The sequence below is a fragment of the Lissotriton vulgaris genome, chromosome 1_1, assembly GCF_964263255.1.
Source record: "Lissotriton vulgaris chromosome 1_1, aLisVul1.2, whole genome shotgun sequence".
NCBI classification, from domain to species: domain Eukaryota; kingdom Metazoa; phylum Chordata; class Amphibia; order Caudata; family Salamandridae; genus Lissotriton; species Lissotriton vulgaris.
The window spans coordinates 2,020,525,292-2,020,544,743 of record NC_141685.1 but is presented as its reverse complement, the minus strand read 5'-3'; the positions used below and the strand labels follow the sequence as shown (position 1 = coordinate 2,020,544,743).

At 43.1% G+C, this 19,452-nt stretch overlaps 1 protein-coding gene across 1 annotated transcript in view; it reads left to right on the top strand.

The window, feature by feature from the left end:
- Positions 1-19,452, top strand: part of BMAL2 (basic helix-loop-helix ARNT like 2) — a 191,730-nt gene that overhangs the window by 144,704 nt on the left and 27,574 nt on the right. The window contains exons 11-13 of the mRNA XM_086920187.1: positions 5,256-5,362; positions 9,744-9,894; positions 14,186-14,244. Coding sequence (XP_086776313.1) covers positions 5,256-5,362; positions 9,744-9,894; positions 14,186-14,244 — 317 coding nt within the window. The remainder of the gene's footprint in view (positions 1-5,255; positions 5,363-9,743; positions 9,895-14,185; positions 14,245-19,452) is intronic.

The window sequence follows — 19,452 nt, the reverse complement described above, 5'->3', positions numbered from 1 at the left end:
TACCCATATTTGGTGGTTGGTGGATGGCCATCACCTTATCCTTGGACCTTAACAGATTGTGATTTTGAATTTACCACAGCTCAGCGCAACTATCACTCAGCCATCCTTCATTCTCTGTCCAGTTTTCTTTTGATGTTTTGCCCTAATGTCTTGATGGTGCTTCAGGTTTTTCTGGTGGGATGGTTTTGTGGGCGGGTAACTGAAATGTATGATGTAGTGGTCGGACCATGTGAGTGGGGTTGTGTGTGGGGTGGTGATCCTGTTGTTGAAGGAGAAAATAAGGTTGAGGGTGTGGCCTGCCTTGTGGGTTGGTCCTTTGACGAGTTTGGTGAGTCCAATGTTGTTGAGACTGTCAAGGACAGCTGTGAAATGAGGATCTGTGGTGTCTTGCAGGTGCAGATTGAGGTCCCTGAGGAGGATTTAGTTGGTTGATCCGATGGACAGGGGAGCGATGAAGTCTGCGATATGGTTGCAGAATTCCACTCAGGGGCCATGGGGACGGTAGGCGAGGGTTCCCTTAAGGGAAGTGTTGTAGTCCATTTGTATTTTGAAGTGAAGGTGTACCATGAGGTTAATCACGGAGTCCATGGAGGTGGTACAGTCAATCATGTTTTTGTAGATGATCGCGAGCCCTTCACTTGTTTTTTTTGTTTGGTCCTTGTGTATGGTTTTGTAGGCTGACTGGATGACTGCAGTGATGTCCGAGTTGGAGGCTGGGTTGAGCCATGTTTCGATCACGAAGAGAAGGTTGAGTGTGTTACTGTTGAGCAGGTCCCAGATTTCGGTGGAATGTTTCCTGATGGATCGGACGTTGAGGAGCATGGCAGACAGTTGGTGCAGGGTGTTGTTGGTGTGCCTTGGTTGTTTGAAGGGGGTGGTGTCGGCATCTGAGGTGTGACAGGTGAAATTGCAAAGGGTACAGGGGAAAGTTCTTACTGTGCTGCTGAGAGTTGCGCGGCAGCTGCATGTTTGCTGGTGTTGTTTAGGTTGCTGAAGGTGGTGGAAGACTAGCGGTGGTGTTAGTTGGCTCCAGTGTCGGCTGTGGTTGTGGTGTTACGTTGGATGGTGATGGAGCCAGTGTTCCTAGCGCCGGGTGCGGTCCAGACACGGACTAGTGCAGACGGGTTTGCCAACGCGGTGCGCTCGTGCAGCGGCCTGCATTGAGTAGGTCCTGGGGTGGGCAGGGCTTCTGTTGGCGGGAAGAACGGTGAGCGGAAAAAACCTGGGAGAGAAAACAGGCCAGGGGAGGTGTCACTTGGTCGAAAGGCTACAACTGGATCAGGCTAGAACAAGCAGGAACTGGAATCCACTGGCAAGTGCCGACCTAGGTCCCCAGGTGCCTACTTATGTGATCGTGATGTGGCCTGCATTAAGTAGGTCTTGGGTTTGGCGAGGCTTCTGTTGGTGGGAAGAATGATGAGCAAGAAAACCCAGGCAGTGACGTGTCACATGGACAAAAGTGGCAACTGGACCAGGCAGGAACAATCAGGAACTGAAGGTCACATAAAAAGTGGCTAACTAAGTGAAGATAGGTAAAATAACTACCCGAGCCAAACAACCTTGCAATTCATCAGCTTTCAGAACTAGTATCTTCCCCTGCACTATACAATACTTAGAAACTGCCTCAGCACCATAGAGTCTTGGATGGCAACACTATGCTTGAATTCGACCAAAAACAGAGTACATTCTTCTCAATGGAAGTACTCTGAACCCTCAGCTCACTGGATTGAGAAATGGCTTAGTGACATCCAACTCAATTGATTCTTGCCCACAATTGTGACCACGGCCAAATCGACTTTGGCCCACCCACAATGGTGACCCTCAACTCCTCAAGCTTTGTTAGGAATCTGAGATTCACCTTTCACTCAGATGTGTCCTTCATCCTGCAAAAATAACCCTGTGACTAGGAACATGCTATAGACGTTGTGTTCCCCAAAAGAACGTATAGAACCACATTTTTCCCTTTTCCATTTAGTGACCTTGCATTAGAGTATATATGGTCTTCCCATAAAAACCATGTGCAAAGGTACAAAGAGCACAAAACGTTGCTGTCATTTTCATGCTCAACGTAACAGAGCACATCACTCACTACATTGATGTAATTCCGCTGTCTTTAAGTCAAGCAGTTAAATTAATTCAAAGCTCTTAATCTTGTTTAGAATGCCCTACCAAGCAACATACTAGGGTGCCCATCCCCAAAGCTGCTTATCAAGTGATCTGATGCCCAAGATTGGTCTCTGAAAAAACACCTGCAACTGCTGACATTGGAGATTTGGGGGGATGGCACTTCTTTTTTGTATCAAACAATTGTTATTGATTTTCCGATCTCAAACACATTACTGACACAGTATATCACAGGTTGTGAAATAGATGCCAGTCATACTTTGTAGGGTCAAACGTAGAATGGAAAGATTACTCTCCTCAACTCACCATATCAGGGTCAATGGTCACACATCATGCACCTAGTATCATATCAAAAAGCCTTCCACTTGGCATAATCACACTGATGTAGAGGAAAACAACATTTCAGAAGTGAATCATAATTTTATCATTACTGTAATCATGCTAGCTCAGCTAAAGAAAGTCTTACAGGAAATTCAGAACTTTAAGCTGAGAAGGGAATGCCTGTTGTGGCTGTCCCTCCGCCAGATAGTTCAGCAGGGGACCCCAATAAGTAGCCTGGCCCCTGGCTAACGCCTGGTTACTAGTTGGCCGATGAAGCCATTTGTTAGTCTCTCCTTCGCCACAATATTCCAGAGGTGAGAATGCTACTGGGTAATATCTACAGCTTCATTATTTTTCCAAGCAGCAGCTAAAGTGACCCTTTCTATGCCTAGTGAGCTCAATATTATAAATTCATCATGTTTGGTTTAGTATTGCAAGTCTTGAGCTACTGCTCCCAGAAGTACATATTAAAACATCTCAAGTAGTTTGTAACCAAGCATTTTATGGATTTCTGCAAACCCCTCCCTTCAAAATCACTGTATCTTAGGACTGGTCCACCAAATAAGTAGCGAATCACCTCTTGTCACACATTCCCTCCAGCAGAGTGGACTTTCCAGTGGTTAGTACTTATGCAGTTTCGTAGGGTGCATATGCCAATCATAGAGAAGCGTGTAGTGGTCCTCCTTGCTTAGAACATTATGGGAATATTTGTTCAGATTCCTCCACATGTGTCCATAGTTGCTTAGTATGTGTGTGTCTAGGGAGTGTGTCACCCCTCTAGACCTAGTTGTGCACTTAACAAACTGATCAATCGAGGTTAATATCTCATGTAGTAGTCTATCATATAGTAGGGTGTGTATCCAATGTTGTAGCTGGGAAAACCGCAGTCTTTCTGTCTCATCAAGAGATGCAATCCTTGATGCAGTCAGTAAACAACCTAATGACATTATAATTATACATATCTCGGATCATAAGACAATTAGCCTGTTGCTATGCATCAAATGGCCACAGAGTGAGGGCGGGCGTAAATTCTGGGTTGATGAGGACGAGGTATACGGCTTGGTCCCAGACTGCCAGAGTGGTGTTTGCCGTGATGCTGAGATAGAGATAGGGTGACTTGGCATGTCTGGGCTTCAAAATCAAACCTCACAGTTACGAGCGGGCAACAGCCCTGTCTATATGGACCCAGGCCTTATCTGATTTCTTTGCGCTCTAGTCTGTCATCACCCAGAGTTGGGATGCTACGTAATATGTGTGCAGATCCGGCATTGCCACTACTCCTCTCCGCTTTGGCCTGCATAGGGTGACATATGCCATTCGCGGTTTCTTCTCCTGCCCCCAAAATCTATTTCGAAAAGACACTCTTCATGGAATGGAAGGAGTCGGGTAAAATTATAAGTATAACATTCTTGGCATTCTGTTCATTTTGAGGGTATTAATATGGCTCATCTAGGACACCGGAAGTGTATCCCATTATTCTCGGACATTAGGGGGACTGTTATCTTATATAAATCGGACAGGGATATTTTTACCCCCAAATAGGTAACACTGGCTAACGCCAATCTAAATGGTAAGCGTTCTTGGAGTAGATTGACCTTCTAAAGAGAGAGTTCAATTCAGTATTTTATATTTGTTCCTGAGACCTTTAAATAGTGATTCTAGATGGAATTGGAGCTTTGGGAGTGTTATTTCAAGGTTAGTCGAAGTTAATATGGTCTTGCCAAGCAATTAATCCTGATCATCAATAGATACATTGAACATTGGAGCAGTCAATGACTGAAGAATCAAGGAGCCCTCATTAATACTGCAGGCTCAACATAGCAAGGCCTTCCGCCTCAGTCTTTGACAAGCAAACACCTACATTCCACCCTGAACCTGCAGCTGCCCAGCATGCAGTGGTCCAGCCATAAATAATAATATCCACTTGCAAACGTCTTGCCTCCTCCTCACAAAATCTTTATTGGACTAGAACCGTATATTTTAGACTCGTGGTCTCCTTCCTTTTCTGTAAGACAAGCTACTTAAGTTCAGTGAAATCATCAGAGCTACTAATATTAGTAATAGCTAAGATTACGTAAGTAGTATGAAACATTACCAGCAGTGATCACCTCCGTGCAGCAGGCAGGGTTGTCAGCAGTAACGCAAAAAGGCTTTGTTAAAGTAGAATGAATGTGTACGAGTAATGCATAACAACAATATTTGCAATGCCCCTGTCACCAAAGTAGTAATATTAGTAACAAGTCTCCTCAAGCCCCCACAATGTATCACTGAAATGTAAATTTTAAATACATTTCGGAAATTGAAACTTTTTTTCCAAACATTAATCGGAGTTCTAAAAATACGTGCATTTTTGCCCCGAATACACGCTTTTCGGTTTTGGTATAGGTTTATTAATTCACCAAGCAAAAGCTTTTAATTTAATAGACTGGGCTTCACATAGGAGATCTACTTAGAGGAAGTAGCAGTGCTACCAGTAGCTCACAAGCTACTCGTTGGAGAAGCATGTTTTAAACAAAATCAAACCAAGAACAAACACAAGATATCGGAGTCTGGGCATAATTTTACGTGGATCTCCGTCAACCTTTTCATTAGACACAAACCATACCCTATAAGCCTCCATTATGTTGGCAACCGGACATCAAATAAAGCCTCCCACTACTCAAGCTTCAGACTAGGATGTGGTTCTTGCTGCTCTGAAGACTTGCATGCATTGGCTCTGCTCGTTTTTTGTACATTAAGTAACTAAAGCCTGTTTTTCAATGTAAATAAATAATTACTACACTGACAAACAATATTCTTCTTTTAATCAGGGCAACGGCTATTTTGGGGTATCTGCCTCAGGAACTTTTAGGGACTTCTTGCTATGAGTATTTCCACCAGGATGACCTCTGCCATCTAACCGAGCAGCACAAAGCTGGTAAGGATCACCATTTTACTTTAGTAATTACATGTCTTGCACTTCATTGCTTATTTCTGATGAAATCTCTGCCAAGACAGGATAGTGATGTAGAGTTTAATAACAGATATGTTTACTTTGCCAATGCAGAATGATGCACTGGTAGATGCCCATGAAATTATTTTTTTGTAAAAGAAGATTGAATGAATTTATTATGTACCAGGTGTAGACTAGTAGCTAGAAATAAGGTTGTCTTGTCTTCACATAATTACTTGAAAATTTACCAAGGTTGGAGACGTTTACTGTGAATGAATCTGATTTTATGAATCTTATAGTTTTAAAGAGTACCAACAGGTCACTTGTCAGCCACTTCAAAGCACTAAGTATGGCAAATGTAAGTGCACATGCAGCGGAAGAGGGCAGATACTCTACTTTTCTCTAAAGCCTTTAGCGGTGGCAGCAATTACATTGCCTTTTGTTAGGTTGAGCCTGGACAGTGCATGCGCTCTCGCTTGCGAGACATATTGTTTACCAAAAAGTACTTGCCACCCGCCCATTGCTTAATATTCTTTGGCTCTATTGTTACTCTTCTTTGCTGCCTCCTAATTGGCCAGCGCATGTCAAGCATCACTTTCTTTTCTTTCTGTGGAGCATGGACCAAGCACAGATTCATTCAACTTGATTAGTGCCCTTCCGCTGATCATGCTGTGATGAGGTACTATTTCTTCTTCCACCCTCCCACTCCACCTTGTGTATGGTGCTTCTTTCAACTACCACCCACCCCTTCTCCATGTTACTGGCTTTGTCTGGTTCTCCTTTCCTCCTCCTCTGCACCTCCCTAGTTTTGCTTTCCCCATTCCCCCCATCTCTTTCGGTCCGTTGTTGCTTTTCCTCCCTCCTATTGTTACTCTTCCCACCTGGCACCCATGCACCTCCATTGTGTTGCTTCCCCCCTCCTGCTGTCTGTTGTTGCTGTTCCCTCCCTCCTCACCCACATCTCCCTCGTGAGGCTTGTCCCTCCTTGCTCTTTAAAAAAAAAAAACGTATTGCATAGAATGGAGTACTGCTGTGCAACATGACCTAAAAAAATTGTGTTATGAGGTGGTCAAAGCTGGGCATGCCATAGCTCATTTTTTTCCTTGACTTTACGCCATGTTGCACAGCAGCTCTCACTGCTGTGCGACCTGCCTAGAAACATTGAAAAAGCCAATAGAACTTGGAAACCTAGTGGCTTTACCAATGCTTGTTTCTTGAGTTCTGGCCACTCCCTGGTTTCTGTGCTGTATGTCTAGCTGGGGGAGATCTGAATGAAAATGGGTGTTCTTACCTACTTCTGATAGGCAGTAGGACAGCATACGTTTTGGGTTAAGATTTCTGGTGAAGCTTTGGGTCTAGGGAAGAGCAAGGTTTCTGTACCTTGATGTATGTTTCCTGTGATTGTTTCATGTTTCATGTGTGGTTGATGTGAAAGATTGTTTAGAGTGTAATCAGGTCCTTATCTCTGTTGGATTAACTTTTTTGGCCCAGATTATTACTAATTAATTAATGTAATGTTTGCTGTTGTTGTGGGAAAGCTTGTTCTGTTGCAAGCTGTCAATTTGAGAGTGCATCCTACTAAAATGTCAGTGGCCCTCCAGCCCTTTACATGCAGCTCCGGTTGAATAGCAGCACTAGGCTCCTGATTAGTTTACAAAGCACTAATATTCCTAAATGTATAAAATAAACTGCAAGCATTTATTTAGAATCGAACTGAAGTGAAAAAACTTTAGTAACACCTTTATTTTTAAAGACATCTTGCAACAAAGTGCAAAAATACCATTAAAATGAAAAAAGTGTGTTTCACTTTATTACATCATATTATAAAAGTAATTGTAATTTTTTTTAAGTGACCGTTACATGGGCAACATTATAGTTTATTAAATCAAACACAAGAACGTTTTATTCGACACATGTCCCGAAGTCATGTATTTTGAGGTATTCATATATGTGAAAATGAAGAAAAAGGGAGGCAAAGTAAAACAAAACAATTACCTAGGGTCACACAATTTGGTCAAGTAGGAAAGCTGGGATTGATCAACCTCTAGATGTACATGCGTCACTTCCCCTATGGCCCCCTGCACCTCCCACGCCCCGACTGCCACCCTGCTAAAATTAATGCGGCCCTCTGTCACACCACAGGCCAAACTTTTTGGCCCCTGGGAAAATGTTTCAGTTCCCATGCTCTAGGGCAACTAATTTATTTTCATGTGAATTTTATAGTGTGTTTCGTGTAATCTTTCGGCATAAGACAAGGAATAGAATAGTGTCTTAACAGAGACAAGCTAAGATGGGGAGATAGTGTCTGAACAGGTTAGGTGGAAACCTCTAGCTGATGTTCTATTGCTGTGTCCCCAGGCGTCCCAGGTGGGCCCATTGAACTATGAATCATTGAAGTGTGTCCCTCAAAGTGAGTCTGAATAGTTTTCGGGTGTTTCTTGTGATTTAGGTCAGATGACAAGGAGGACATTCCACAGTCTTGGCTCTTGAAATTCTAGGGACCTACATTCATGTTTTATTCACTTTGATGAGTGCTGTTAAATCAGGTCATTTGTCAATCGAGAAAATTATTTGTCAGGCTTGTGTGCTCTGGGAACATGCAATAAAAGGTCATAAAGGCTCTAGTCGGGTTTTCATATGATTGTGCACTTGCAACTACTTCCTACTGAATAGAGCCTAGTAGTCAATGTGAAATAGCTATTGAGCAGAAAGTTTATTTTGTCATCATCCACCCGGGATTTAATTGAAAGTAACAGTACTATGAAATACTCCATCAGTATTACTCTTCATTAAATGAAATACAGCAATTGATAATGATTCATGGAAATAATGGATGTCACAAGGCAATATATTTTGAAAAAAGGAATTGATATGCTGCCTATGAAAAAATGATAGCCTGGAAAGGTAGACTCAGAAGGGGGATGGAGCACACTGCCTCACAACACAGCACAGTTCGCCCCTTAGAATTATGGTAAATGCAGCAAAATGTTTGTGCGTCTCCAAAAGCTTGTCTGCTCAAGGGAGCCTTTTTAAACAGAAACATTGTACTTCATTTACCTTAACCGCTTCAATGCCTCAGACGGCCCCGGCCGTCTGACGTCACGGTGGGCGTGTGGGAAGGATGACTGGGGGCCGTCTGAACCGCACACGTGTGGAATTCTCCCGCACAGCAGGGGAATTCCGGCCGCAGTGAAGCGGTTATTGCTAAGGCCTAAGGGGCGAACTGTGCTGTGATGTGAGGCAGTGTGCTCCCATTTCCCTTATGTTTAAAAAGGCTCCATTGAGCCAGCGAGCTGGCAAGCTTTTGGAGATGCACCTGTGCGCCAGTTAGAGGTACTGAGACCTGAGAGTACTGTCTCAGGATTCTCAGCAGCCCCAGACATAGTGTCAGGGGCTTGTTGTTCTGATCTCTACTGATGAAGGATAAAAATACAGAAACACGTGTCTAGAGATCAACAGCACTATCTGCACCAACTCTGGTGAAAAACTACAGCTAACATTCAAGTCAGCACAAACATTGTACTACATTTACTATAATGCTAAGGAGCAAACTGTGCTGTGATGTGAGGCAGTCTGCTCCATCCCCCTTCAGGGAAGATAAACTCCTTTCATTTATATTGCTGATGTTCCACCTGATTTGACTACCAAACTTCCATATTACATGTTGACTTGTCAGTATTCAGAGGGGCAGGAGTTGCCGCTTGATGCTTTGAGGAGTGAGCATAAAAACAGAGAGGTCTACTCTGAACACTTGTTGGGAAAGGAAACACCTGTCTGAATTTCCTGAACTTTGTTTCCAGGGCAAAGGAGGACAGCTTTCTAAAAGGCGATGTCTTGTAAGGCAAGGGTGTCCCTTTAAACTGCATCTTACCCTTAAAATATGGCTTTGATGGCAGGCTACGGGTGACTGCTGGATGCCCAGTGTGAAGTTTATAGAGTGGTCATCTGATGACTTGCTTCCAATTGTGGTTGCTATTTTGGAACTTTAACACAATGATACATAATGCACAACTGCATTTCAAGATGGCTATCTGCTGATATTTTCATTTTGTTTAATGATTTTTTATAGTAAGCCTATAACCACTATGCTTAGGCGTCAGTTTTCTTTTTTTCTGCTTTTATTCTCATAATTTACTTGCACATGCCTGTTGAATTTCTGTTACATGTTTTATTATTGATTGAGGAGTGCAAGAGTGAGTCAGTGAACGGATAAATGGGTGCAAGGATTTGTATGAAGAGTTCAGTGCCTAACAAAACCAGTGACTAAAAAAGCAATTCGAGTTATTAGCCACACTTATTGACATTACAAATGTTTTTTCCAGATATATGCTGAACGGTATTAACTTGGTTCCTCTTCTTTATTTAGTGCTGCAGAGTAAGGAGAAAATCCTGACGGATAACTACAAATTTAAAACAAAAAATGGATCGTTCATCACTCTGAAAAGTCAATGGTTTAGTTTTATAAATCCATGGACTAAAGAGCTGGAGTACATTGTGTCAATTAACACATTAGTTTCGTAAGTTTTCTTCCATTTTCATTTGAACTGTGTTACACAAATTAAGCCCCATAGTTATTCATCATTAGTTACTAAACATGGCTAAGAGCATATCTGTTAAATGTTAAATTTGCCACTTTGGGGCCCATTTAGGTCTGAATATATGGATTATCTGCAACATGGGAAGGTCTAAAAAAAACTACATGTTTAGGTTTAAGGGCAAAGGTGTACACATAATGTAAGATTGTTTTAATATGTATTTTGCCTTTTCACAAGTGTGTGTCTTAAAGACAGGCTGGTTCTTATGATGAACACCATTACAATTCAGTATGATTAAACATGTATGAGTTCTGTACTAGGCAGAACCATTTTTACAAACTCATGGAAACCTCAGCCTGTCTCTGAGATTATTAAATGGCCTAAGTTAGAAGAGGGTGGTAACCAACTAAAAAGGGCTTTGTCCCAGTCTGCAACGAGATTGGTGAAAGCTGATTAACCTAATGACAATACCTTCATTGTCCATGAGGTCAAGCATGCGTTAATGATAATCTGCCTAATTTAGGACACTGGAATGCCACTTTTTTGGCTTTATCATAGAAATTCCATCTTGCATTCCATGACGCTCTTTTTCGAGATGGGTTTTCATGTGTTCCTGATGTGCTTAAAATATCCTCCAATATGTCAGTGACACATGGGCATGGTGGCAATGGCTGGTCCAGCTGTGGTGGACAAACACCTGCAGCTGATTTTGCCCCATTAAATATAGCAAACCTTCCTCTGTTGATGGTTGGTGTGTCTGCCACCTGATCTTGAACTAAGACCCAGCATGTCCCTGCAACATATACATATACATTAGGAAATTGTAGGTAGTTCATATTTTTAAGTTGAAGGATGCTGTTTCTCACAAAGCAAACCTACAACACCAATGACCCGCACGGGGAGATGCCGGGCCCACGTGAATGATTCTGGCTCATATCTCCCTAAGTGATAATGAGGATTACAAGTTAAAGTCTTCGGAATGGGGTGCGACCTGCTTTTGACCCGGTTTTTCCTGATTCTGGGGACTTTAGTACATATAGTCACCATTTCCTGTAGGCTGGTGGTAAATCCTGGAGGGGTGGTTGGGGTTGGGGGGCTACTAGTCATTGAGTTTCCTTTGAATGAATGGAAGAGTGTAAGAGCGTAAGTGCTGGATTTTACAATCATAACTCCCTTTGCACCTTTTATAAAACTATAAATGCCTTCGGCCCAGTGTTGAGGTGGGGCTGATCTACTCTCAGGGGTAGACTGTTGGCCTTCAAGGTTGGCCACTAGGTAAGCATATACATTGGGTAGATATTCTGATCTGTCACAGAGGCCATCTCCCTAAATTTTAATCTATGATACCAGTATTCTGCTTGTGACTAAAATGATCTGTCCTTTCTAACTGGATGTACATAACTGGCAATATGTCTGAATTTGTCTACAATCGAATAACCAGCCGTTCTAGTAAAGGTTTCTGTGTCCATGCTGCTTAGCACTGAAATATTGTACGAGCAGTCTTACAAAAATATGCACTAGCGCCCTCAACAGTGAGGGTACACAAACGGTATTACCTCTGAAGCATTTACTGCTGCAATGTGAAGAGGCTAAACATCCTACAACACAGGCTACTAGAAATGCACAAATTAGATCACAATGGCATCTTTATAGGGGCAGATGTGGCTCGGGGCCCAACTCTGTTGTCCTGTCCCGCCTTGTGCAGTGTTGTTTGCTTAAAGTGCTCACATCAGACTTTGTTTATATGTATGTATATAGCTATATCTTAAATTAGGTTAACGAGATGTTTTATTTAGGTGTTGAAATAAGGCACTACAAACGTTTTAACAAAAAACCCTGAAATTCAACTGCTATAGTCAACTGTGCTAACTATTACTTGTGCCCCTGCCATGCCCTCTGTACTGATGTAGTTTGAACAGTACTTCAGCACCATAGAGCTGAAACTTGTGCAATGGCTCCCACAGGAGTAACGCTGTACCTCAAGGATGGGCCGTGCTGGGTCCCATGAGACTGCAGCAGTACCCGGGGCATGAACAAAATAGTTGTAAAAATGTTGGCTTCTGGGGTCACTACTCCTGGGTCTCCTCCACCCACACAAGTGCCAAGGCGTCAGGGTGTTCGTTTCCTGCCCCCTTATGTTGTTTTGTAACTTCAGAATATGGAGACTGAGTCCCCAATTCTTTTAATGGCAGCCTCTTCAAAACTCTTCTTTGAGTTGCTGCCAGCCCGCCAGATTGTTCAGTGGCGTGTGACATGTACTGAATCCACATTATCAAAATTGCTGACCTGATAAAAAGGTCCCTGGGCCGATCAGAGGGACCTATTGTTTTAATTTTGGGGTCTATGGAATTCCTGCATGACCAGCTGTCCAGAAAGTCCTTACTATTTTTAACCTCTTCAAGACCTCCCCAAGTCTGTCTTTAAATGCTCATTTCTTTAACCGACGGAACGGATTTACATAAAAAAACAAAAACACATTTTAAGCACATTTCTAACTTTCTGCCAAATTTGTTGTAGTTTTGTTCATCCATTTTTTTCTGTATCATAGAGCAATGTTTCCTATGGGATTTAACATAGAAAAATCAATGTTTTGAGGCCTCCCTTTTTCTTGGCCCCTGCGTAATGAATCAACCTGAAACTTTCCAGGAAGGAACTGAGGTGGATGATTTTTTTAATTTATTTAAATATTCTTCCTATGGCAACTCTGACCTAACTACAACTACACTATTCATATAAATATCTTTGTAGATTAACCCGCACGTTTTGTCGATGTTCCTATGTGTACTTCTTTAATATTCACTTCAAGGAACTATACTTGTTTTATTGTGGGCACACTGCAAAAATATCCTAACTTTACAAAGTTTTTAACACTGTGTAGACCTAGAAATGATGTGTGTTTTTTCTATCATAGTTTTTTTTGTGTTTAATGTAGCAGCACTTGGTTATTTCCTTAAGAGGACCATTCGGTGAATGTCTCAGAAAAAGGGGGTGGTGATGGACAGAGCATCTGAATTAGGCAGAATACTCGTACCCAGTCAACAGATCAGGGCTTGATCCATCACCGTTTTTTAGCTCACTGCACCATCCCAGCTCAGAACCTGGCTACATGCAAATTAGTCTGTCCCTGGCCCAGTGCATCATGGGAATGTCAGCACACGTCTCAAAAACCCCGTAGATGACTTCACACACTGCCAGTTCTAAAATAGCTATTGGTGATATTTAGCGATGCGTGACACGATAAAAAGGACAGTTATTTTTCTATACACTGGATGGCCCCACTGAGGCCATATCTGACCCTGTGTGACAACTTCCTATTGCTTCTGCCTTCAGTAGCATAAAAAGGAGCGCATGAGCCTAATGGTAGCAAGTAAAACTGTCCCCATGCCCCCTTATTGGTAGTAATGGTTTGGCTGTAATTGTAGTGCAGAGGACCCCTCACATCACTCTGATGCCACTGCTGCACCATTGATACCTACCCCCTTCTTTCCTTCTGTGTTTTTTAACCCCTCCCATGCTCATGACGAGCTCAGCTCGTCATGAGCCATGGTGGCCGTGTGCTCATGACGAGCTGAGCTCGTCATAACGGTCAGAACGCTCGCACGCGGGGCTAATTCCCCCACTGTGCTGAACATTCTGAAGAAACGGGTGTGGCCGTGACAAGCTCAGCTCGTCATGAGCACACGGCCACCGTGGCACATGATGGGCTGACCTCGTCATGAGCACCGGGCGCTGTGCGCGTCCCCCCGCCCCCCAGCATGGCGGGGGAATTAGCCACGCAGGCAAGGGGTTAAAGAGTCCGTAACACCGGTTAATGCCTTTAACTGGTACTTCAAAATGCATACTTAATTAACGTACACGAGTTTAGAAGGCCTGAAATCCAAGCACACCGGCTGCCGTACAAACCAAATGGTTTCCTCTGTATTCTGAAACAAACATTTAGCTCCCACTATGATTTATACACTAGATTCATGTTTAAAAGATTGGCGCTTGAACCAGCCTTAGTAGCTAGGTGACAGAACAGTGGATCCCTGAAAGAGTGCCCATACACAGAAGAATAATAGGCAGGCTACATCAGCACAAGATATTTTCACTTTTCAGCCCAAAGTTTGCACGCCTAAAAACACAATGAATGATGCGCTTGGGTTACAATGAACACTGAGGAAGACCACAAGGGTGGAGAACAGTAGAGTCCAAGCAGGGCATCTGGTTTTCATGATAATATTAAACTGTTAGTGAATGGCACTCTATTTAATACATTATTTCTTCCTTTCAGGGGACATATTGTTCCAGGCGATGATGTATCACTTCACGGTGGTTCCCAGTCATCTGAAGGTAAATTATTTTTACACTTAGCTTTAATTGTTTTGAAGCCTCATTGAATTATAAGTAATCCATGTATTAGAAAATAATTACAACAACCGGAGGCACTTTCCGTTAGCCTCCTTCAGATCATTGGTCTGTTGAGCTGTCATTGTGATTTTGTATTGGCCTATAGGTCAGCATGCATGGAGTGGGCATTATTAGATCAGACAACTTTATCTATTGACTTTGTTCCCAGAGTCATACTGTGGTCAGATTTGCCCGGACAGTCCAGGTTTTTCACGGATTCACCTGGCAACTTTTTCCTGCGACAAAGATATGTCCTGGTTTTGGAGAGAGGGTCGGATGAGCGTGCACATTTATCACAGTCTGGTACAGTCTCACGTTTCCTCCGACTCTCTCTTCATACCAGGGACAGCGGTTGAGCTGTTTAAAGAGCTGCCCTCTGTGCTGCCTCGCCTCACTCATGCAGCACAGCAGGATTTAATGAGGGGTGAACAGCGTACCGTCACCCAAGACTGGGATCACTAGCAGCCTAGCCTGCCCCAGGGTCACATCACACATTTTGAATACAGCCAGATCATGGACACAGAAGGTCTACACTAAAAATACTTTAAAATAGCCTAACTATAACGTTCCTGTAACCTGTGTTTTTTTTCAGTGAAAATATATATGAGGTAGGCATTGTGAATGCTTGTATCTTGGTCACTAACCGGTAGAAGAGTCTGCAGGCAGTTGCTGAACTGAAGCTCAAAGGAGACTGCAACAAGTGGAAGTGGGCGTTTCTGTGAGTGGGAGCATAAGCACTTGACCACTGTTAGCTGTGTGCTGTTTAAAATAGAGCTCAGGCTGTGCAAGCCACAGCTCACAGTGCAGCCCATTCTCTGAAACTAGGCAAGGTCTGCGCCGCAGGAGTACAGGGAGATTTAAGCTTTGGGCACACAGCAGAGTTGCTTTAATGGTACTTTCTTTGCAGCAGAGCTGCCAACCTTCGAAAATTTTCCACACTTTGATCCTTCTGCTGATTCACGGGAGTGGGCAAAACAGCACGTGGGGCTACGTTGTGAGAGTTAAAACACAGAACATGACCTGATTATTCTGAGAATTACCAGGCAGTTTATTAATTGCTGCTTTAAATCGTAACCTTATTGTAAACATTTAAGAACTTTATATACATTATTAGCTTTGCAGTGTGTCTTTTGCTAGCCAATACTGGTGGTCGTCGGGTTTCAGGCTGCACCTGCTGCACTATTGATAGTGACGCTCAAGTACTGATCTGAGGAAATTACCTTTCCAAATGTGTTCCTGATGTTGGCACAAAATGCACAAAGATGTTACAGATATTTAAGGCCAGATGTACATAGTTTTTTTTTGGTCGCAAACTGCCCGATTCACAGATACTGGCTGTCTTCGACGCAAACAAGTCTTTTTGAGTGTACACAAATCTATTTTGCGATTCGGTAACCAATTACCGACTCACAAAATGGGTTAGTGATTCAGTATTAGGAAGGGACGTGGTAATTGTCCCTTCCTCATAACGACTCGCAGAGCCTTGGGACCCTCGCGGGTATGTAGTGCGCTTTACAAATGATTGATTGATTGAGTGCTATGTGTGAATGTTTTGTGAACGAAAAGCGGTCACAAACCTTTCGTATTTTACAGCCTACTTCAGGTAGGTGGTAACCCATTCGCAAACAGTTCCCAAGGGACCCCTTCCCCTTTGTGAATGTATGCCAAAACATTTTTTAAGAGCAGGCAGTCGGCCCAAGGACCCCTGCCTACTCTTAAATGTGAAAAGAAAACTTGTCATTTTCCTTTTTGAAACACATTCTGTTTTCCTTTAAGAAATTCGGGCTGCATTTAAAAAATAATTGTGAGTTGTTTATAAGCAATCACAGACTTGGTGGTCTGCTTGCCCCAGCAGGCCACCATCCCTGTGATTTTGGCGATTCCCAATTTGCGACCTACCTCATGAATATTAATGGGGTACGTCTAAATGCGACCATCTGGGAATCTCAAACACTGTAAAACACAGTTTAGTACATCGCTGTTTGCAATTACCTAATAGCAAATTGCAAACATTTGTTATTAGGTCATTGCAAGCACAAAGGTATGTGCCAGCAGCTGTCAAACAAGGGCCTCTAACTTTTAGTCCCCACATGTTCATTCTGTGATCGTAGGCAAATGTTTTATTTAATGGGGCCCGCCGTCATTTTCCGAAATTTGAAGCACCTATATAACAACTACATATATTAACTGCTTAAAAACAATTCTAGAATTGCCTTCACAGGGCACAGTGGGTTTAAACTTAAGATATGCATGTTATCGCTGCAAATGAGATGTACATTTTGGATATTTGTGCGCCTGGTGTTTTCTTTTACTTCAATGGTAGGACACGTTCTTCCTCGATGAAAACTGAAATGACCCTCTGTAGTCTCTATGATGGTTATGGGTGGGAGGAGGTGGGGATGGACTAAGGCTGACTATCCTGTAGCAGATGTTAACAGATATTGTTTGCATTATCAGCTCTCATAGAGATCATCTTTTGTTCTAGTGCCATGACGCTTTTCCAAAGGCATTCTTGGCACTGTAACAAGCTTATAAACACAATCGATGTGGGAAATATAAAGTTTTGTGAACAAAAAGAGTGATTGAAATTAAGGTGCGTGTACAAGGAAGGGTGGGAGTTATCGGTAAGAATGCATTGGGTATGAAGAGAGTAGTAGAGGTAACAAAAGAGGATTGAAGGAACAACACTATGGCATGGAGCGAAGCCAGGGCACTTAGAAGAGGCTGAGTACAGAGGAATCAGCCTGGGAGCACAGAGGAAACAGGAGTATAGGAAACACAGTAGAGATTGGGAACACAGATGAAAGCATGGGATAATGAAATGAGCATAGGGCCGTAGAAATGTGTGTAGACTGAAGACACAGAAGCGAGGTTGTGAATAGGGGTGGGCGTAATTTGCGCAGTCGCGCTACGCAAAGCTCTGCGAAACAGTAAAAAATCTCCGTGAGCACGCAAACGTTTCGCAAATACTCGGAATTGCTTGTTCTGCCCGTTTGTGATGCTTTTTTCCTGTTCGCGAATGCTGTTTGCGTGCTCGAGGAGAAATATCTTGCGAACAAGCAAAAAATTACGCGAAGCCGTAGATCACAAAATTTTTTGCAATTACGCGTTCTCCCCGGGACGCAAAATTACCCAAATTCCGCGAGCGGAACGTAATTTACTGCCCAGGCCTAGTTGTGAACCGAGAGAAATCATGGTAACTTCTATACTCCAATGCAGGTTTGCTTATTTATAAACAACTCCAAACCATTACATTTGACGTTCCAATAGTATCATACGTCATTGCTTCTGAAATCATTACATACTATGTCCGTGTCTTATCTGATGCCTGCAGTGCTGCGGCAGTGCACCACACGCTGCTTTCTTCTTCTGTCAAAAGTCTCTGACTAGTGGCGTGCGTGCGGGACAACTCGCTGAATCTATTGGTCCGATGGGTAACACGTGACAATTCGCCGCAGACCGGGGGGGAGTTATAATCTATTTCCAAGCACTTACACTGTCATTGGCAGCGCTATTTGATTGATGAACCTTAAGCTAAAGCAGGACCCGGTTAGTTTCTGGCGCATGGTGCCTTATTATAAGGTGGGCGACAGGCGCAGAATGAGAAGTTTTTTGTTACGCACTGCACCAAAATAATTATGCAGCCCAGTCACTGGCCGCCAGTGGTGGTTTTTCCTCTTACAAATGAGAAAAATGTCGTCCATTTGTGTGGGAAAATGTCCAGTCTGGCTACAATGAACCCCGGCATGGCTTTCCTGTGTGATATCAGTTCTTCACCAGCAGACTGTGAAGTGAGCCGATATTGTGTGAGACGAGGTGCCACCGTGTGAGTTGGCAGGTATGCTGCAGTTTCATCAAGCCTTGCGCATACCGCTGTCTGCCTGACCATGACCAGCAACACTGGAGATGTAAGTCAGTCTGGCAACTGACTTCATTTTCTTGATGCTTGATGGCCTTCTGCTTTTAGTTTCAGGCCTGTTGTACCTTGAAATGGAACTATAAGGACATTATAAGGCCTCCTTCTAGGCCCATGATGTTAAATTTATCATTAACAAATATTGAATGTGCTTCGTATGTCTAACATGGACCTAGAATAATGCCTTTGCAGTCTTCCTCCTACGTCCTTGTTATCACATATTTTGCATTTATAATATATCGAATGCATGTCAAGGTGGCAGGATTGACATTGGAGGACCACAAATCAGTGCGCTAATACAAAAAAATTGTGGACTAATAGTTGTCCTTTAAGTGTGGTTGTCCTAAAAAACATAATGTTTAGCACCAAAGAGGGACTATATTGAATAAAGGATCTATAGCTAACCTACAAGCTGGCCTTCTAGTCTGTCTACTTTTATACTATTTTGTAGTTTCCTAGTTTATTGCACGACCTCTTGACTTACAATCAAACAACACTTATAATCTTTGCGTGCCGCTAAGTGATGGTGGGTCGTGCTTGAGCTCCGGGACAAAGGAGGCCAGCGAGGAGGTTTACGGTCCTCACAGGCAAGGAAGCCCTTTCAGAATCGGCGTTTCGTGGGCAGAACATGCGGTGAGCAGCCTGGTCACATTTGCGCTGCTCCCGCTGCCTGATTTACATGTTTCATGTTCGCGACATCCTTCTCCTCTGTATTTTCGAGGCGGCCGCCATTTTGTCTCCTGGTGGCGCCGCTCGCGTTTTTCTCTAACCAAGCACTTCTTATTAAGTTGATTCTGTGGCAGAAATATATTGAGGATGCTGCCCGATATTAACTTTTTACCACTGGATACTTGAAGAGGATTTCTTTTATTTCTGGTCTTCACTGGAATTTCAGAGGGAAGCAAATATTCAGGCAATGTGAGTTCATACATTTCCAGCTTTTTTTGCTGCAGTTTGTGTCTACCCTTGCGGCATTCCACTTACACCTACATTTTCCTGCTGTCTGGTCTTGGAGGGCGTTGTGCGCATCTGATATTTCGCCTGAAGTTGTGACGCTGAATCATTTGGCTGTCTTCTCTGACTTGCTCCTCAAAATGTGCGGCATATACTATATGACAAGACTGCCGTAGGTGTTTTTGGTCAGCTCTGCCTGCTTGTCGTTTCTTGTTGTTATCCCTTCACTACTTTTTTAGAAGATGCTATTCAATGCTGTTTTCATCGTTGTAAGTCAGTGA